This window comes from Urocitellus parryii, chromosome 10 (assembly GCF_045843805.1).
Source record: "Urocitellus parryii isolate mUroPar1 chromosome 10, mUroPar1.hap1, whole genome shotgun sequence".
Lineage (NCBI taxonomy): Eukaryota > Metazoa > Chordata > Mammalia > Rodentia > Sciuridae > Urocitellus > Urocitellus parryii.
The window spans coordinates 23,762,634-23,780,924 of NC_135540.1; the positions used below are offsets into that span (position 1 = coordinate 23,762,634).

General features: G+C 34.0%; 1 protein-coding gene across 1 annotated transcript in view; it reads right to left on the minus strand.

Annotated features, from left to right (window-relative positions):
• The window catches only part of LOC144257129 (IQ domain-containing protein M-like), a 185,725-nt gene that overhangs the window by 60,022 nt on the left and 107,412 nt on the right, over nt 1-18,291 (minus strand). The window contains exon 6 of the mRNA XM_077803104.1: nt 13,698-13,859. Within this exon, the coding sequence (XP_077659230.1) occupies nt 13,698-13,859 (162 nt within the window). The remainder of the gene's footprint in view (nt 1-13,697; nt 13,860-18,291) is intronic.

Consider the following 18,291-nt stretch of genomic DNA (forward strand, 5'->3'; position numbering starts at 1 on the left):
ATGTGACCTGTGTAAATTGAAGCAGAAAAGAAACTCATCTTAAAACAGTCACGCAAAACCAGATTCAAGGGACCCAAATGCATCATGGAAGCTTTCCAAAGAGCTTGGAACCCAAGGTGACCACAGCAAGCAAAGATGTTGTGAGCTTAGGATTCAGGAGCCCAAGGCCTTTGGCTCACCCTCCCCGCTCAAGACAGAGCAATAGGGGGAGCAGGTAGTATGCTTCTTTCAGATTTTGCTTCAGAAAATACACAAAGAACAAAATCAGCAACCAATTTTTAAATTTAAGGAAAACAAAGAGAAAAATAAAGACTAGTAGATAAACAAATGTGACGCTTTCTTTGCCCAGAGAAATTGCTTTGCATAAAAATCCAGGATGTTTTTGGAGAACATCTGTGGTAGGCAGGGGGGGAGGGCAGGGGTGAAGTATGAACTTAATGAGACCCTGAACCTGAATCACTGATACAGTTATAATTAAGGACATGATCTTGAACAAGCCACTTAGCCTCTGTGCCTTCAGATCTTCAATTAAAATGATACAATTTAATATCCTAATTGGTTCGTGGTAAAAATAAAAAGAGTTGGGCAAAATGACATATAATATACCTTCCAAGGTTAAATATTAAATTATTCCTTCTTTTTCTTTTGGCCCTGGAATTTGAATCCAGGGCTGATATACCACTGAGCTATATCCCCAACTCTCTTTTATTTTGAGACAGGGTCTCATTAAGTTGTCTACTTTGTGATCCTGTCTCAGCTTCCTAGGTAGCTGGAATTATAGGCATGCACCATTTTCCCAGGTTAATTATTCTATAGTTATGGATAGTTTTTTTTAAAAATACTGGAAGAAACTGTGCCTAAAGAGTAATAAGCAAAATAAGCAATTATATTAGAGATTAAAAGTCTTGCATGTGTGTGTGTGTGTGTATTATATATATATATAATACACACACACATACACACACACACACACACACCAGGGATTGAACCCAGGGATGCTTAACCACTCAGTCACATCCCACATCCCCAGTCCTTTTTGATATCTTGAAGAAGGGTCTCACTAAGTTGCTTAGCACTTTGCTAAATTGCTGAGGCTGGCTTAGAACTCCTCCTGCCTCAGCCCTTACAAACTGCTGGGATTACAGGCTTGAACCACCTTGCCCAGCCTTGCTCATATTTTCTTATTTTTCAATTGTACAAATTTTCTCTAAATCTTTCTTATATTAAATTTATACATGAAAACATTGATGTTTAGGAGACCATAGTTGATCACTATATAATGAAGTAGGGTTTATTCCTTAGTAAGCAAACGCACTAATTTTAATTATTGCTGTGACTTTAGAAGGGCTGGTTATGTCTACTTTGAATGTCTTAATCGCAGGGACTCTTCCTGCTGAGTGTGGAGAAACACTGAAGAAGCCCTCACTGTTGAAGACGCCTGTGGTCTCCATACCAAGTCTCATCCTCCTCTGTGTGAAAAAGCCCTTCTCTTGCTCCCTCTCTCAGGACTGCTTAGCAGAGCAATAGAGTACTCAATATGCACTTGCTTTATATCACTCATCAGTTTGTATCTTTTATGATAGTTAATTATGTAAATGTATCATTTCCGCAGCCTAAACCAAAAACACAGGAGCTGGAAGATATTTTATTTACCTTGGCATCCTCTTCATGTATATCACAGAGTATTGAGCACAAAGCATTCAATAAATACTTGTGGAGTGAATAAATAATGCTCCTATCTCATGTTGGATTTTTGCCTCCATAATGGTTAACTTATATTTTATTTATTAAATAAAAACTTTAAATGTTAAAGCAATGAACCTTATTATGTTATAGCCATATGATGTTACAGTCATCTTGAAGGAATTCAGAGAGGAAATAAAAGTAACTATAATATGTTAATAATAAAATGTATTTATTCTTAATGTACAAGAATAGTTTATCTGCTATAATAACATTTTAGGTATATAATGTTTATATATATATATATACATATACATATATGTAGTATTATTTCATAACAAATAGTTAATTTAGAGGTACCTAATATTGTTGAGAATTACAGTGATGAACAAGGATAATTAGGTATTATCAAAAGCTTATAGAAACACTAGAGAAAGAAATTTTCCAAGTAAATATTCACATGAGTGAAATGCAGTTTTAGATACATGACCATTTTAAGTGGTTTTGAAAAATAAAATTATAAAATGTTCCTATTTATAAATATTTACATGAGTAAAATGCAGTTTTAGATATACAACCATTTTAAATGGTTTTGAGCAGTAAAATTACGAAATGTCCCTATGTATTTCTCCTTTTCTTGAATATGTCTAAGAAATATTCTTCTTGGTATAGTTTAAGTGAAAAAATAAATAAGATAAAGGCAAATTCATTTAAGAAAAAACAATGTAAAACTAGATACATTTTGATTTTTAAATTCTAGAATATGATATACATATGGAGCTTCAGAATGATATTTCTCAAGTCCCAAATCTTGTATTATTATTAAATAAGAAATATACATCAAAATATATAGAATATGAAAGCCAGGCATGGTGGCACATACCTGAATCCTAGCAACTCAGGAGGCTGAGGCAGGAGGTTTGCAAGTTTAAGGTCAGCTTTAGCAACTTAGTGAATCCCTAAGCAACTTAGTGAGACATTGCCTCAAAATAAAATATAAAATGGCCTGAGAATATGCCTCAGTGGTTAAACACTCCTGCATTTAATCCCTGATACCCCAAATAAAAATGCATAGAATATATAAAAATTTTTGAAAAGTTATTCATACACAAATAGCAAATAATGTCCACAGGATTCACAAATTCTAAAGATTAAAATTATATGTTCTCACATGCATTTTATGTATATATTAATATGTTATACATGCCATGCTATTCTGTAACCTTTTTTCATTAAAATATATTTTTCATATTTTCCTATTAATACTACATAGAATTCTAATTTACAAATCACAATGTATTCAATAATCCCTCTAGTATTGACATTCATATTATTTCAACATCTACTATAATCACAATGTTATAATTACTAACCTTATAAATAAACATGTATGCATTGTTATGCTAAGGTAAATTGTTATACATACTTTACTAAATTATAAATGAATAAATTAATCATAATTTAATATTTTCATGATGGCTTAAGACCATTTAAAATAAATCACCATATTTACTGCAGTATAAAGTCGTAAGTGCTTGCTCTAGGGTCAAATGACTGAGCTGAAAGACTGGTGGCACTGCCCAATAGCTCTATGTTCCCAAGCAAATTATTTTGATTGATGGAATATGAAATCTTCCTCTGCATGGTATAATTGATAATAACATTTATTATATAAATGATTAAGATGAAATAAGAAAATGCACAGAAAACATACTGTTCTGAATCTTTTAAGATTATGAATTGAAAAGATAACTAAATTACCTATATCAGTGTATCATCATAATAATTGCATTAGTTGGTGTTCTCCAGAAGAATAGCACCAATAGGACACATGCAGGTTTATGCAAAGTGATGGATCATGAAGGATTGGCTCATGCTATTCTGGAGACTAAAACATCTGTCATCTGCAAACTGGGATTCAGAAAAGCTGCTTAGGTAGTGCAACTTGAAGGCCCAAGAACCCAGGGAACCAATGAGTTTCAGTCTGAGTCTGAAAGCGAAAAAATGGGCGACTAATAGTTAAAGTCCTGGTCTCAGTCCCAAGGCCCAAGTACCAGGGGTACTGATGCCCAGGGTAGGAGAAGATGGATGCCCCAGCTCAAGCAGGGAAATTGTTCTGCCTTCATCTTTTTGGTTAAATCCAGGACCTTAAGAGATTGGATGAGGCCCACCTGCATTGGTGAGGAAGGCCTTCTTTAGTTAGTCTACTGATTACAAGTTGACACATGTAATAATCTTCACAATAATCATGGTAGATACCAGAAACCGCTAAGCTTTTCACCTATGTTTATGTATTACTCAACAATCTCAAATTAAAATTCATATTTGGTTTTAAAGTATGCTTTATTTTATTTACAACTTCAAGAGTATGTGTGTGCATGTGTGTGTATCAATACATATAGTTAAATATTTATATTTGACACAGATAATTTTACCAGGATGGGGCTTCTAAGGAAGATTTTTAAACTTTACGTGTACGGTATTAGTTTTTTTCTTAATGGTTGTGATGAGCCCAAATAACTTATTAGATAAGGATCTAGGATACAGTATGTCCTCTGATAAAAGGATTGGTCTTGTGCAACAAATAAATATCCCATATTCTAAACAAATGTAATATAGTCTATTGTAACTTCATGGGAGAAAATCCTGCATATACTTGTAAGCATAGGACACAGCTTCCTTTTATAGATAAATACAAAGATTTTTTAGCACTGTTTTAAAATACTGTGTAGAGAACACAGTACAATGTAAAACCCAAGCATACACTGTCATATTCAGAACCTCACCAAGAACTGTTCATTGATTGTAAAATTACTACCCCCAAAAGAAATGCTTCTCAAAGTATTTGAGCTGACAATATAAAACACTTTTATCAGTCTATATTTGTAGCTGTCATATTTATGGTGTGTCATATGTATTGCTGCAAGCATATAACTATTTTATTAGATTTTCTAGTATAGTCACGCCTTGGCATTTATATATTAAAGTACATACTCTCAAACACCATCTTTTTCTTTTATTTATATTTCTAGTATATATTACTACCTGCATATATGATTTCCACACATACAAATATTATAAAATTTAAGTATAAAATTTTGTATAGTATGTAAACGATATTTTATTATTAATTATATATGTATTATAAGGACTTATATACTTCTAAATATGTTTTCATATATATAAAATTATATATGTATGTGTTTTATGTTTGAATTATCTATGAAAACAGAAGTTAAATTACAAAATATTCATTACATAAAGTGAATACTGGGCATAAAAGTTGAGCACCATAGATTACAAGAAATTTCTCTTCAATAAGAATGTGGCTTTTCTAGTATCTAAAGTAAAGGTAAATGGATATTGATTGAGACATCTGTGGGCTTCAAGAGATTTTCTTTTTATGTCAATTTTGACAGGCTAGAAACACTTGCTTTAAAAAGTCCAAGTTCTTTATTGCATTCTGAAAAACTGAATTTATTACATAAAATGCCCTTTAGAATATGAGTTACCCTAACCCCTAATGACATATTACATGATTATATCACTTTTAATTATTCACATATACAAAGTCCCTAATTACACATGCATGTATGAGAGAGAAAGAGACCTAAAACTATATATAGAATCATAAATGGTCTAAAAAATTTTAGTTCAAGTGGGGCATATTTCGAACATATTATTATTGACTTTCCATTTTATACCATGTCACCTATTTATCTGACTCTATAAAACCATTATCTTAAAAAGAATCCTGTGCTAGGTAAAGTAGTATAAACAAACAAAATGAATTTCTTACAGTTCCCATGCTCTTCCCCACTACCTGCAACACTGCCTTTCTCGACCTGGTAGCTCTAGTAAACTTATATATCCTCTTCTTCAGAAAACCACCTCTTCATGCTGCCAGATGTAGTCATTACCTTCTCTAAAACAATTACATTTAATTGCTTATTTGATGTCAGTAAGCATATAATCTCTAATTTTTTTTCTTCATGTGCCTATTTATTGAGAATGACATTTCCCCATAATCCCAAGAAAAGCCAGCATTTCTACAGTTATGGTAACAAGTTGAAACTATTAAAATTCTTTTATCAGTCAATTTTCATTCTATAGCCATGATCACTCACATACACACACACACACACACACACGCACACACACACACACAAACACAAAAAAAAAACAGAACCAGTTTTAAATCTGTTTTATCAATTAGTGACAACTAAGTTCAACAATTCTGAAAGCCAATTAACAAGAGATCCAACTTTCGAAAATTAACCAGTGATCAAAAGTCTTAATCTATTAACACATTTTGAAATCCAATCAGAAACTTAGTCTTCCTACTAAACCACACTCATAAATTGTGTCATTTTGCTTCCACTGCTAAAAGCCACTAATCACTTACTTAAATCCTACAGCTATCATTTATTGCTGGGTAACAAATTCCCCCAAATGAGAACCTTCAATGAACACATATTTATCTCACACAGTTTCTAAGAGTGAGGAATCTGGCATAGAAAGACTCATGGTCTCTCAGGAGGTTTCAGTCATCCAATGGATCGACTGGGCCTGGTGGCACTACTTCATGTAGCATTACACACATAGACCTCAGTGTCTCACTGGCTGTAGGCAGAAGGTCACAGGTCATTGTTACATAGTCCTCTCAACTGGACTGTTGAAGTGTCTGGGTGTGGCAACTAGTTTTCTCAAAGAAACACATCCCAGAGAAAACAAAGCAGAATCCAGAAAACTTTTTACAACTTGGCCACAGAAATAATGTACCATGACTTCTGTTATGTTCTGTTGGTAACATAGGCCAACTCTGATGCAATGTGAGAGGACAGCACACAAGAGCATGGACATCAGGAAGCACATCACTGAGACCATCTTGGAGACCAGCTTCTGCATTTCCCAAAAACCCTATAAAAGATTATCAGTCAGCTTGGCTCTGAGGGAATGTGCTTCACTAACATGATTCTCTCTTACATAGTAGACAATGAATTCAGCTTTGCGTTTTCATGTCAGATACTGAAGGTTAGTATCATTGTTTGTCATTTCTAGATGTAATTCCAAGATTTCAAGATTTCTTCATTCCATAGCATTGCATTTGACCCATGGACCAAGAGCACTTTCCAATGGGCCTACTTGAACAAAAATTCTGACCGTGTTTTGGATCTGCAAGGACAGGAATTAAGAATATTTCTCAACATTTCTTGCCAACATATAGGAGGACTCTGATAAAGAGTTGTTAAGTAAACATATACAGTTGGAAATATTCAACTCCTGTTTCCTTTACATTATGGACAGGATGCCCTCTTAACATCTTCTCCTCAACTTAAGGACAACCAGTTAAGAACCAAACCCAGTAAAGCTGGGTTTGCGGGTGGAAGACACATCTCAGATTTCATCACTGAAGTACAAGGAAAAATGGCATTCACATAGCACATATTCATTCCTCTAAATGAGAAAATCCATATCAGCATCCTGAAGAAGTTTTAGTAACTCGAGCACAGTTGAAAAACTTTAACTAGATTCAGCATAACATCTTTATCTTTCTCTGGGATGGTTCCCGTGAGTACCGAGTGTGTAAAGATTTAACCAGCTGAACCCTGTAAACATAAAATATTTTCCCCAAACATGACAGCACATTCTCTTCATTTACCATTAACAAAGGAAACCAAACAGGAGTTAGAGAACAGGAGAGATACTGCTGGCCCTGTACAGTGAGCAAAACTAGATGAATGGGCACAGACCCAGACAAGTCCCACTGGACATAAAAATAGAATTTTCATTGACAACATTCTTCTCCTAAAGCAAGCAGGTAAAGCCCAACACTGAACTAACCATAGCACATATGAACTTATCTGAATTACAAGAGGTCATTTCCTATTCTTGAGCAGATACCTGTGGCATTTAAATATAGTTCCTTTCAAATCAGAATTTGGGTTTTTCACATTATAATGATTAATCCTGAAGAATCATCTTTATTCTACAAAAACCTAAAAGAATAGGCTCAAAATTCAGGTTAATTATGTGAGGAGTAATAAATGTATGCATTTCAATAAGTGAAGGAAAACCAGGGCAGGGGAGGAGCATAAATGTAAGAAAGGAAAATAAATCACACACTATCAAATAACCACAAGAAAAAAAATAAGAAAAATTTAGATCAAAATTATAGCTAGAAATCCAAGTAAATATTAGGATGTGCACTGAAAGAGTCTTTAAAAGGGTACCAGGATATAAGCAGAATTAGCAGTAGCTAAAATTATATTCATAATAAATCAGACATACATTGGATTATAATGTCTGATTCTGAGCTCCATCTCTCAAAAGGATGAGCCAATTTGGGGAAAAAAAAATATGTTTAGAGAGAAGTTCCAAAAGGTATGAAGAGGGCTGGGGATGTGGCTCAAGCGGTAGTGCGCTCGCCTGGCATGTGTGCGGCCCGGGTTCGATCCTCAGCACCACCTACCAACAAAGATGTTGTGTCCGCTGAGAACTAAAAAATAAATATTAAAAATTCTCTCTATATATCTCTCTCTCTCCTCTCTCACTAAAAAAAAAAAAAAAAAAAAAAAAAGGTATGAAGAACTACAAGATGGGCTTCTGAAGGATATTTTATTTGGTCTAGAAAAAAAGAGAGAGAGTCATAAGAACATAAGCATAACCTTTGCTTTGTGAATATTGAAAATGTTATACCTGCAATAAAGGGTGTATTAGATAAGAAAGTTTTATGTTACTGATGTTGCAAAGCAGGTCATTCTGAAAAAGATCATCGAAAATCAGACTTAACTGTTAAGGACGTCTGTGTAATTGCTTCAGTCTTTTAAGATGGGATAGATTCTCATTTGGTTAATATACATCAAATCTTGCCTAAAGGCCATGGAACAAACTGAATGACATAAAAGGATACTTTGTACTCTTTTAATGGGTAACACAACAGTGATTAGGCCAGGGAATCAGGTTACAGTATTAATTACATAATTTAAGTAACCATATGGTATAAGGGCAAGTAGAATTTATGATATGAAGTGTACTAAATGATATATAGAAAAGAAGTAGTAGCACTAGAAGTCTTTGCTCATTACTCAGGATATGAACTAATTAGAAACCTTACAGTAATACAATAATATGATTTCAGTTAAAATGGACCATTGGTTTGAGAAAGTAATTTAATCATCCATTTGTATTCTCTAAAGGATTTTCTTGAAAGATAATGGCTAACCTATATCTTTCAAGGTATCTCTATTTAAAATCCAAGAGTTACAGGGCTAGGATGTTACTTACTATAATCTACAGCTTCCTGATTGAAAATTAACGAAGGTCACAAAAGATCAATGAGGGATTGGAACAAAAACTATTTTTGGAGGAGAGTTAGGGGAGATTAAGGACAGATAGAGCATAAGGAAAAACAAGCAAAAACATGTTGAAAGACTAACTTTCCAAAACAGCCTTTCTGAAAATAAGTCTGGCAAGACATAGATCTCTGAAAAAATAATTGAAGACTTTTTTTTTAAACTTGGTCTAAGCTTATAAAATTATCATTTAGGAGAAATTCTTTGTGCATAAGCAAATCAAAGTTATGACTCATGCAGCATTCCAATTATATCCAAACGCTATTAGAGGAATGATGGGATATGAAAATATGGACACACCAGGAAAATTTTTAGAGAATACATGGTCCTAATCCTAGAAGATTTGTTAGTAACCCAAGGCATTTATAGAGCATTCGTAACTCTATTAACTATTCATCTGTTCTTGCTGATGATACATCTCTGAATCTACACAGTGAAATCAATAAACAACAGTGCTCACATTGTGGAGTATTAATATTGGAACACATCATAAATTCCCAGAGCTAGCTTCCCTAAAATGTTTATAGTTAGGGAGTTACTCAGTTTCAGAAAGCACTTCAGAAATAGACTAATCTTTTTCATGGCAAATGCTTCAACTCTCTTGTCAGTCAGTTTAATAACAACTGTAATTCAAAAAGATGCAAGTGTCTGGTCACTTACCCAAGAAGAAGGGGAAAAGACCAGCATAAAAATTTGAAAGATGGAGACTTCAAGTTATGACATAAAGCCACTTGGATGTTTTCTTTATAGTTATTTAATAAAAATATCTGCAAATGGGATCTAAATAAAAACAGAAATCTATAGAATGAAATAGTCATGTTCTGGTAATTTTAGGTGGACAATTGCAAAGAGAAAATAAATAGCAACCAGGGTTTTTCTTCATCTTAAAGAACCTGAAGCCTTAAACTTGAGACATTCTTTTATTTTTTTCATAATTTTCTCTTTCTTTACCTCCTCTTCCTCTGGGCTTTCACAGAATTATGCTCTTAAGTAGACATTCATATGCACCAGCATCTAATCTATTTCGCAGTGCTAGGTATCAAACCTAAGGACTTATATATCCAAGGCAAGCTCTTTACTGTTGAGCTACACCCCAACTCATGACCCTCTTTAAATCATGTCTAACATGCAAGTTTTAAAACTGAAAGAGAAAAATCTCTTTCAAAAATATGACCAAAATAAAAGCTTCACTATTTTATAGCTTTATTGAGGTATAAATGAGAAACAACAAACTACACATATTTAAAGTGTATCATGTGATGAATTTTGGCATGTGTGCATCCATGAAACCATTGCCACAATCAAACTGACAAACATTTCCATCACCCTAATTGTCCCTTACTCCCACTCCCAATCCCCATCACCATACAACCACAAGCCTTCTATCACTATGAGTTAGTATGCATTTTATACAATTTTGTAGAAACAAATCATACAGTGTGTGCTCTCTTTCATCTAGCTTCTTTTACTTAGCACAATTATGTTAGAATTCATAGATACTGTCTGTGTCAATAGTATCAAGATTTTTTCTTTTTATGTCTTAGTGTTCTACATGGAAATATTACAACATGCTTATCAATTCTTCTGTCATTTTAGTTGTTTCTAGTTTGATTCTTTTACAATAATGGATTCTAGGATTACTCACAAGTTTTTGAATAAATAAAAAAATAAAGTTTTGATGGATAAATAGGTATGTAGTGATCAGGTTGTGTGACAGGTATATGTTAAATTTTTTAAGAAAGTGCCAAAATATTGTGTCAAAGTTTGTACCATTTTACATTTTTCAGTGAGAGAATAGTAGGGTTCTGGTAGCTACACATGTTTGCCAATACTTAGTATGGCCAGTATTTTAAATTTGAGCCCTTTGGGTAGGTCGTGTGGTGATATCTCATTGTGGTTTTATATTTCCCTAATGACAAATGATGTATACATCTTTTATGGAGATGCTGGACAATGGTTGAAATTTTCTTTTTATTTTGGGTTTAATTTTAAAAATTTTTATGGGCAATAAAATTTACTACTTTTGATGTACAGCTCTATGGGTTTTGACTTTGTACAACCACTAATGTGATCAAGATACAGAACAGCTCCTCCAAGTCTCAGAATCCCCTCTTTGTAGCAGACCCCCAACCACCAGCCCTAAATTCTGGGCACCACAGGCCTGATGTTTGCTCCTACAGTTCTGTTTTTTCCAAACTATCATTTAAATGTAATCGTACAGTGCATGGCCTCAGAATCCAGCTTCTTTCACTGTCACTTATCATGATGCATTTGAGATTCATTCATGTTGCTGTGTTTGTCAATCCTTCCCTCCCTTTTATTTATTTTTTTGTCCATTCTTTTTATTGATTTTTTAAAAAAATAAATAACAGCAGAATGCATTACAATTCTTATTACACATATACAGCACAATTTTTCATATCTCTGGTTGTATCTAAAGTATGTTGACAACAATTCGTGTCTTCATACATGTACTTTGCATAATGATGTCCATCACATTCCACCATCCTTGCTAATCCCCTGCCCCCTCTCTTTCCTTCCCACCCCTCTGCCCTATCTAGAGTTTGTCTATTCCTCCCATGCTCTCCCTCCCTACCCCACTATGAGTCAGCCTCCTTATATCAGAGAAAATATTCGGCCTTTAGAACACTAATCTCTAGGGTATATAAAGAACTCAGAAAGCTAAGCATTAAAAAAAAACAAATAACCCAATCAACAAATGGGCCAAGGACCTGAACAGACATTTCTTAGAAGAGGACTTAGAATCAATCAACAAATATATGAAAAAAATGTTCACCATCTCTAGCAATTACAGAAATGCTAATCAAATCTACTCTAAGGTATCATCTCACTCCAGTCAGAGTGGCAGCTATTGTGAAGACAAACAACAATAAGTTTTGGTGAGGAGTAGGGGAAAAGGTATACTCATAAATTGCTGGTGAGACTGCAAATTGGTGCAAAAAACTTAAAAACTAAATACTACAGGGACACAGCCACATCAATGTCTCTAGCAGCACAATTCACAATAGCTAAACTATGGAGTCAACCTAGATGGCCTTCAGTGGATGAATGGATAAAAAAAGTGACACTTATACATAATGGAATTTTACTCAGCAATAAAATAGAATAAAATCATGGCATTTGCAGGTAAATGGATGGCATTGGAGAATATAATGCTAAGTGAAGTTAGCCTCCCTTTTATTTAGAGCTAATTTACTGCTTATTGCATTCCATTTGCATGGATGAACAAATCTTGTCTATCCATTCACCCATTGAAGAACATTTGTGTTATTTCCAGCATTTGGTAGTTAATAACTCAGTTATGTACATTCATGTGTAGGTTTTTGTGTACAAAAATGATTCATTAATCTTAAGTAATTACTTAGGAGTAGGATGGCTAAGTTTTATGGTTAAATTTTTTTTTAATTTTATTTAAAAAGTACCAAAATATTTCCAAGGAAGTTGTACTATCTTGAATTCCCACTAGCAACACAATCTCCATATCCTTCCAATCCGGTATTGTTAGATGTAAAGTTGTTTTTTTTTTTAATTTTAACCTTCTTAATAGATAAGTAATGTTATCTCACTATGATTTTGATGTGTATTTCCTTAGTAACTAATGATGTTAATTACCTTTTCATGTAGTTGTTAGCCAACCACATACCTTCTTGTTCTATTTAGTTTTTACAAAGTTCAGTGAATTCAAAGGGGGAAAGTCTTTTCAATAAATACTACTGGAAAATTTGTATATGAATATATAGAAACAAATTTTCAATATAAGACTTGAATCATGTACAAAAATGTACTCAAAACCAATTGTACACTGAAATATAAAATTTAAAATTACAAAATTTCTAGAAGAATATCTTTGTGACCCCAAGTCTGGCCAAATTTTTTTAGCTAAAAATATAAACCATAAAGAAATACAGGATAAATTGGACTTCATCAAAATTTAAAACGTCTCTTCAAAAAATAATACTGAAAGAAAGAAAAGATAAACCATATTTGCAAAGCACATATGTACTGAAGGATTTGTACCCAGAATATCTAAAGGACTCTCTAAATTTAATAACGATCCTAAATATTATAAAATAGCCAACAGCTATAAACAGACCCTTCACCAAAGAAGACACATAAGTAACAAATACTTCAAAAGATGCCAACTCTCATTATTTACTAGAGATATTCAAATTAAAACCACAATGGGATACCAAACAAATGTATCTATTATATCGGCAAAAATTAGAAAGACTGATTAAGTAAGGCTTAATATAGCTGTGGAAAAGAAGTAACTCCTCTCTGCACATGGGGGAACATGAAATGGTATGATCAATTTGGAAAACATGGTAGCTAAGGGAAACGTAAGCACATGTCTACACAAAATCCTGAACCTGAAGGTTCATAGCAGCTTTACCTATAGTAATCAAAAAGTAAAAAATCTCTGTCCATCAACAGGTGAATGGGTATATACACTAGGCTTCCAAAATTCTGCAAAGGCACCAAAATACAAAACAGATAGTTTTTAACTTGCAAACATAATACCTATGAAGTAAAGGGAACCTACTATGTAACACCCAATCTCATCCAAGTGATAAACAAGAGGTAAGCAAGCACAAAGCATCATTTCCTCATTATACAAACAACAAGTGCGGATCTTACCTATATATTTATATCCTTCTTCTCCATTTACTATGGGTCTCAGCCAGGTTGACTTTAGTCTGCCTTTGTTGCCCACATGGGCACCTTTAGGAGGGTAGAGCATAAATAACAGTTCAATTGCATGGGCCCTTTTGATCACTTCAGGATGTGTTAGTGACTTATCTGTGAAAAAAAAAGGAAAAAAAGAATATTAAAGCAGAAATTTTTAAGTTTTAGATATTTACAGTATATCTAACATGTTTAGTTTGGGACATGCAAATTAGAAGCTACTGATTTGAAAACTAAGTGTTACATTGAAACTACAGATTTTCTGTCATCAAAGTTTCTTTGCCAAAAATCTTACTGTTCATATAATTCCTTGCAAAAATTAAAGAGTAAAGGCTTTACTAATATCATCTTCAAGTGCTACCACGTTGCTAAAACTATAGAAAAAAATTAAAATAAACAATGAACAGCAATCACATTGTACATTCTATAACATAATGATCTATTTTTAATTGCTATGAAACAATGGAATCAGATTAATCTGACAAAATTGTTATAACTAAACATAAAGTTTCATAAACTGGAAATACTTAAAGAATTAATAATTTTAGTCTATGGATTTTAAGAAAATATAAAAATGTATATGCTGTAATTGATTTTTTTAATCTGACAAACATTTATATGGCACTTATTAGATACAAAGATTACTTCTTTAAGTGCATAAAAATATTAACACTTTTAATTATCATAATGTACCAATATAGTAGGTACTATTTTATTGTTTCTGTTATGTGAAGAAACTGAGACCCAGAGAAGTTAACTTGCCTAGATTTTTCTGTAAATGCATCAGGTAGGATATGGATATTTAAGGATATTTGCCAACAAATCTTTGTCAATTAAACATGACCTGCATTAACTAGATGTGAAAACTGGAATTAAAAATTAATTTAAATTGTAGGGTGAAAAATAAAATTTGGCTATGGCCTTTGGACCTCCAGTTCGCAATTTCCATTTTTGGTTGCTAAGTCAGTGCCTTAAAATTCAATGGGTCAGTCTTCTGAGCAATTAAAGTGCCTCTACCTAAGAAACATTTCAAAGACAACAGATATGCTAATAATGCAAACCTCCATTTAAAATCTATGTATTCCTTCCTTCCTTTCCTCTTAGTTGCCTTTATTTTGTTAAAAGTCACATGTTCTGGTAAAGTAACAGACAGTATGGTGCAATGATTAAGAAAGTAGATTCCTACTAGCCTCGTTCTGTGGCACACGCCTATAATCCCAGGAGTTTGGGAGGATCTCAAGTTCAAAGCCAGCCTCGGCAAAAGCGAAGTGCTAAGCAACTCAGTGAGACCCTGTCTCCAAATAAAATACAAAATAGGGCTGGGGGTGTGGCTCAGTGGGTGAGTGCCCCTGAGTTCAATCCCTGGCACCCTTTCCCCTCATACCAAAAAAAGAAAGAAAAAGAAAATAGATTTCAATTTTCTGATACTGGCATGGAATCAGCTATCAATCTATTATCTTACAGCTCCAAATCCAACCTTCCCTTACTTGAGAGACTAGAACATTTTTACCTGCCATGTGGCATTATTTTAGGTGTCAACCACAAACGGCAGTCAAGTGTGAACTAGAGAATGAAGGGGATCTTCTTGGTTCTGGATGCTTCTTTTGGCAGGTTCCTGTGGTACACAGTGGCCAGCCAGGAAGGGCAGCTTCCCTGACACCCCCCAGGGCACAGCCTTCCTCTCCCACCACTGGGAGCTTCCTGGAGAGGTCCACGTGCAGGGCCTTTCCATAAATGGGTTTCCCGTGAGCGCCATAGTGTGATATCTCCCTAGGGACAGTTTTCTCAAGAACCCTAGAAAGGGGTTTTTCATGAAACCAACTAGCATGTCCCCTCAGAAGATTCTCCACCACTTACTGAGCCACAGCTACACCTCCTCCAAAACCAAAACACCCTGACGAAAGTTCAGTGTGGGAGCCAGCGGCCTTCTTTAAAATTTCTTCTTTCCATAGGTATTCTGCCTCAGACAGAATTGAAGTGGCTACTACCTATACCTGCCGTTCTCAATTCTGTAGAGTCTTTTTATGCCTTAGTAGATAATAACAGTTACCTCAATCCCTGTCATAGTTAAATACTGTTCTTGCTCAAATTACTACATATTTTTTGCCTCTTGACTGGACCCAATCTTATACAGCTAGTCTTGAGTTCTAATTCTTGAACCATCTTTAGTAGGATTTGAAATATTAAATCAATTATCTCCAGGTGATATATTAACTTCTTCAGTTATTGTTAGATTAAATGATATATAAGCACTAGATATGTGCATTTCTAATTTTCTAATTATTATTATTTCAACAATAATAAAAATTGAGTTGGAAATAAATATGCTATTTCTTTCTTTTTTCTTTTCAATTTTTTTTTTTTTTATGTGTGTGTGTGTATGGTTGGTCCTGGGGATTGAATCCAGTAGGGCTCTACTATTAGCTACATACCCAGTCATTTTATTTTATTTTATTGTTTTTGTTTGTTTGTTTGTTTTTTGTATTTTGTTTTTGAGACAGGGTTTCATTAAGTTGCATAGGCTGGCCTTAAACTGCCTCAGTCTCCAGAGTAGCTGGGATTATAGGCATGTATCCCCAATCTGGCTGCATCTTTTGATTAGAAATATATTATAGAACTCTTGGCTATTTCTTTTTTATATATATCTGGGTGAACCCAGGGGTGCTCAACCACTGAGCCACATTCATAGCAACCCCCCCCCCGTCATGCTTTTTAATTGTTTATTTTGAGACAGGATTTTGCTAAGCTACTTAGGGCCTTGAGGAGTTGATGAGGCTGGCTTTGAACTTGTGATCTTCCCGCAGCCTCCAGAACCACTGGAATTACAGGTGTGTCCTCACCCCACCAGGCTGTTTCTTTTCTAAAATGGGAAACTTAAAAATTATTCTCTTCTCACAAAAAAAAAATCAAAACCAAAACACCCTGACATACGCTCAGATATGTATAGATACTAAATATATCACCTACAAATTGTAGATTCCTTTTCCTCATATGTCAACAGAAGAAAAGGAAACTGGGACTGTTGTAAAGCTGAAGAGTAAACCCTGAATTACTTTTTGACCCTGCTCAGACTTCAAGAAGTTGAGCAGGGGAGATCCTCAGGCAGTGGGCCACTTTTCCAGTTGTGAAGGAGGTGAAGGATGGAGAGTTACATCACAGGAAACCACAGAGCTAAACTAGATACCACCGCCAAGTTTGTCGTAACATACAAAATAAGGAGATAAAAGAGTTCAGGGCTTCTTTCTGAAGTCATAAAGAAAAAAGAAACCAAGGAGGACAAACTAGGAGTAACTGCTGTGCTTAGTGTGGAGGACCACATTGTTTGTAAAGCTTCTGCCCTCCAGAGCATTTGTGTCTAATTCCCTCAGCTTAACATGGATGTTTAGTAACTTTATTTCATAGGATTATACTGATTAGTTTTAATAAAGCACTTCATTTTTCCATAAAGACAAATGCTTCAATTTTAGGCAAATAAAATGTCTACACTAAAATCTAAATGGTGGTAAATGTCGCACTGCCACTTTCTCTTACTGGCTTTCTCTTACTGGCTAAATTTATCTCCAAAAATAAAAAGGTATACTTCATACTAACACCAAGATCACAAGCTAAAAAAGATGGTAATGTAGGCTTTCTTCTACTGTGAACATTATGCATTCATTAAAATGCTAATGTAGCTCCATGGACCTGTTCAGTCACATGACGTTTTCAGTAGAAGGCTACCATACATGAGCTTGAACTGGAAGACAAATAATCTATAATCCACTGAAAATGGCCAGTTTCTAAATGCTCTGCTTTTACTGTCTTGTCACCACACGGTTAAAGCACTTTATGTTGCATTCATTTTCTTTGATTTGAAAAAAATGAATGCCATACTTTTTTGTCATGTCATTTTTATCTAAGCTTTTTTCTGTTCATTAGTAAGTTTAAGAATATCAATTTATCAATATGAAAAATTACATATGCCTTAGATAAGAGAAAGTAAATCTAAAGCTGTCCCATTCTTAAAATAATACAACTTTCTTAATGCTAATTTCTTTTAAGCTGAAATACAAGGTGTTAAAGATCACTGGGAGAGAAAAAGGAACATTAAGATTTAACACCACAGAATAAAATGGTTAAGAAGAAAGTTAAACAACATGCTTCAGAAAAGACCTAACTCAGAGATAAAGCAAGGACCACTGATCTCATATAACAATTAAATACTGATATTACTTCATTTACATAAGAGCATAAATGTCTATTAACACCCCCGTGAGAATAAATAATATAAATTAGAACATGAATTTTTTAAAAAAGTTGAAATATAACAAATTTTTACTCCAAATCCTTTCAGTTCACAAAAATGGGTGCATATAAATTTTGCCAGAATGTTTTTCACTAATTAAAAGGCTAAATGTGGAAATCGTGCCCTTGATAGACATCTTAATAAATTCAGTAAAAAATCTACTACAAAACAGAAAAAAACTAGGTACTGGAGCCATCCAATTCTTCAATTTATTTCTGAAGGTCTCCTTCTTTAGAGGAATAAAATACAAAGAGTTCGCAA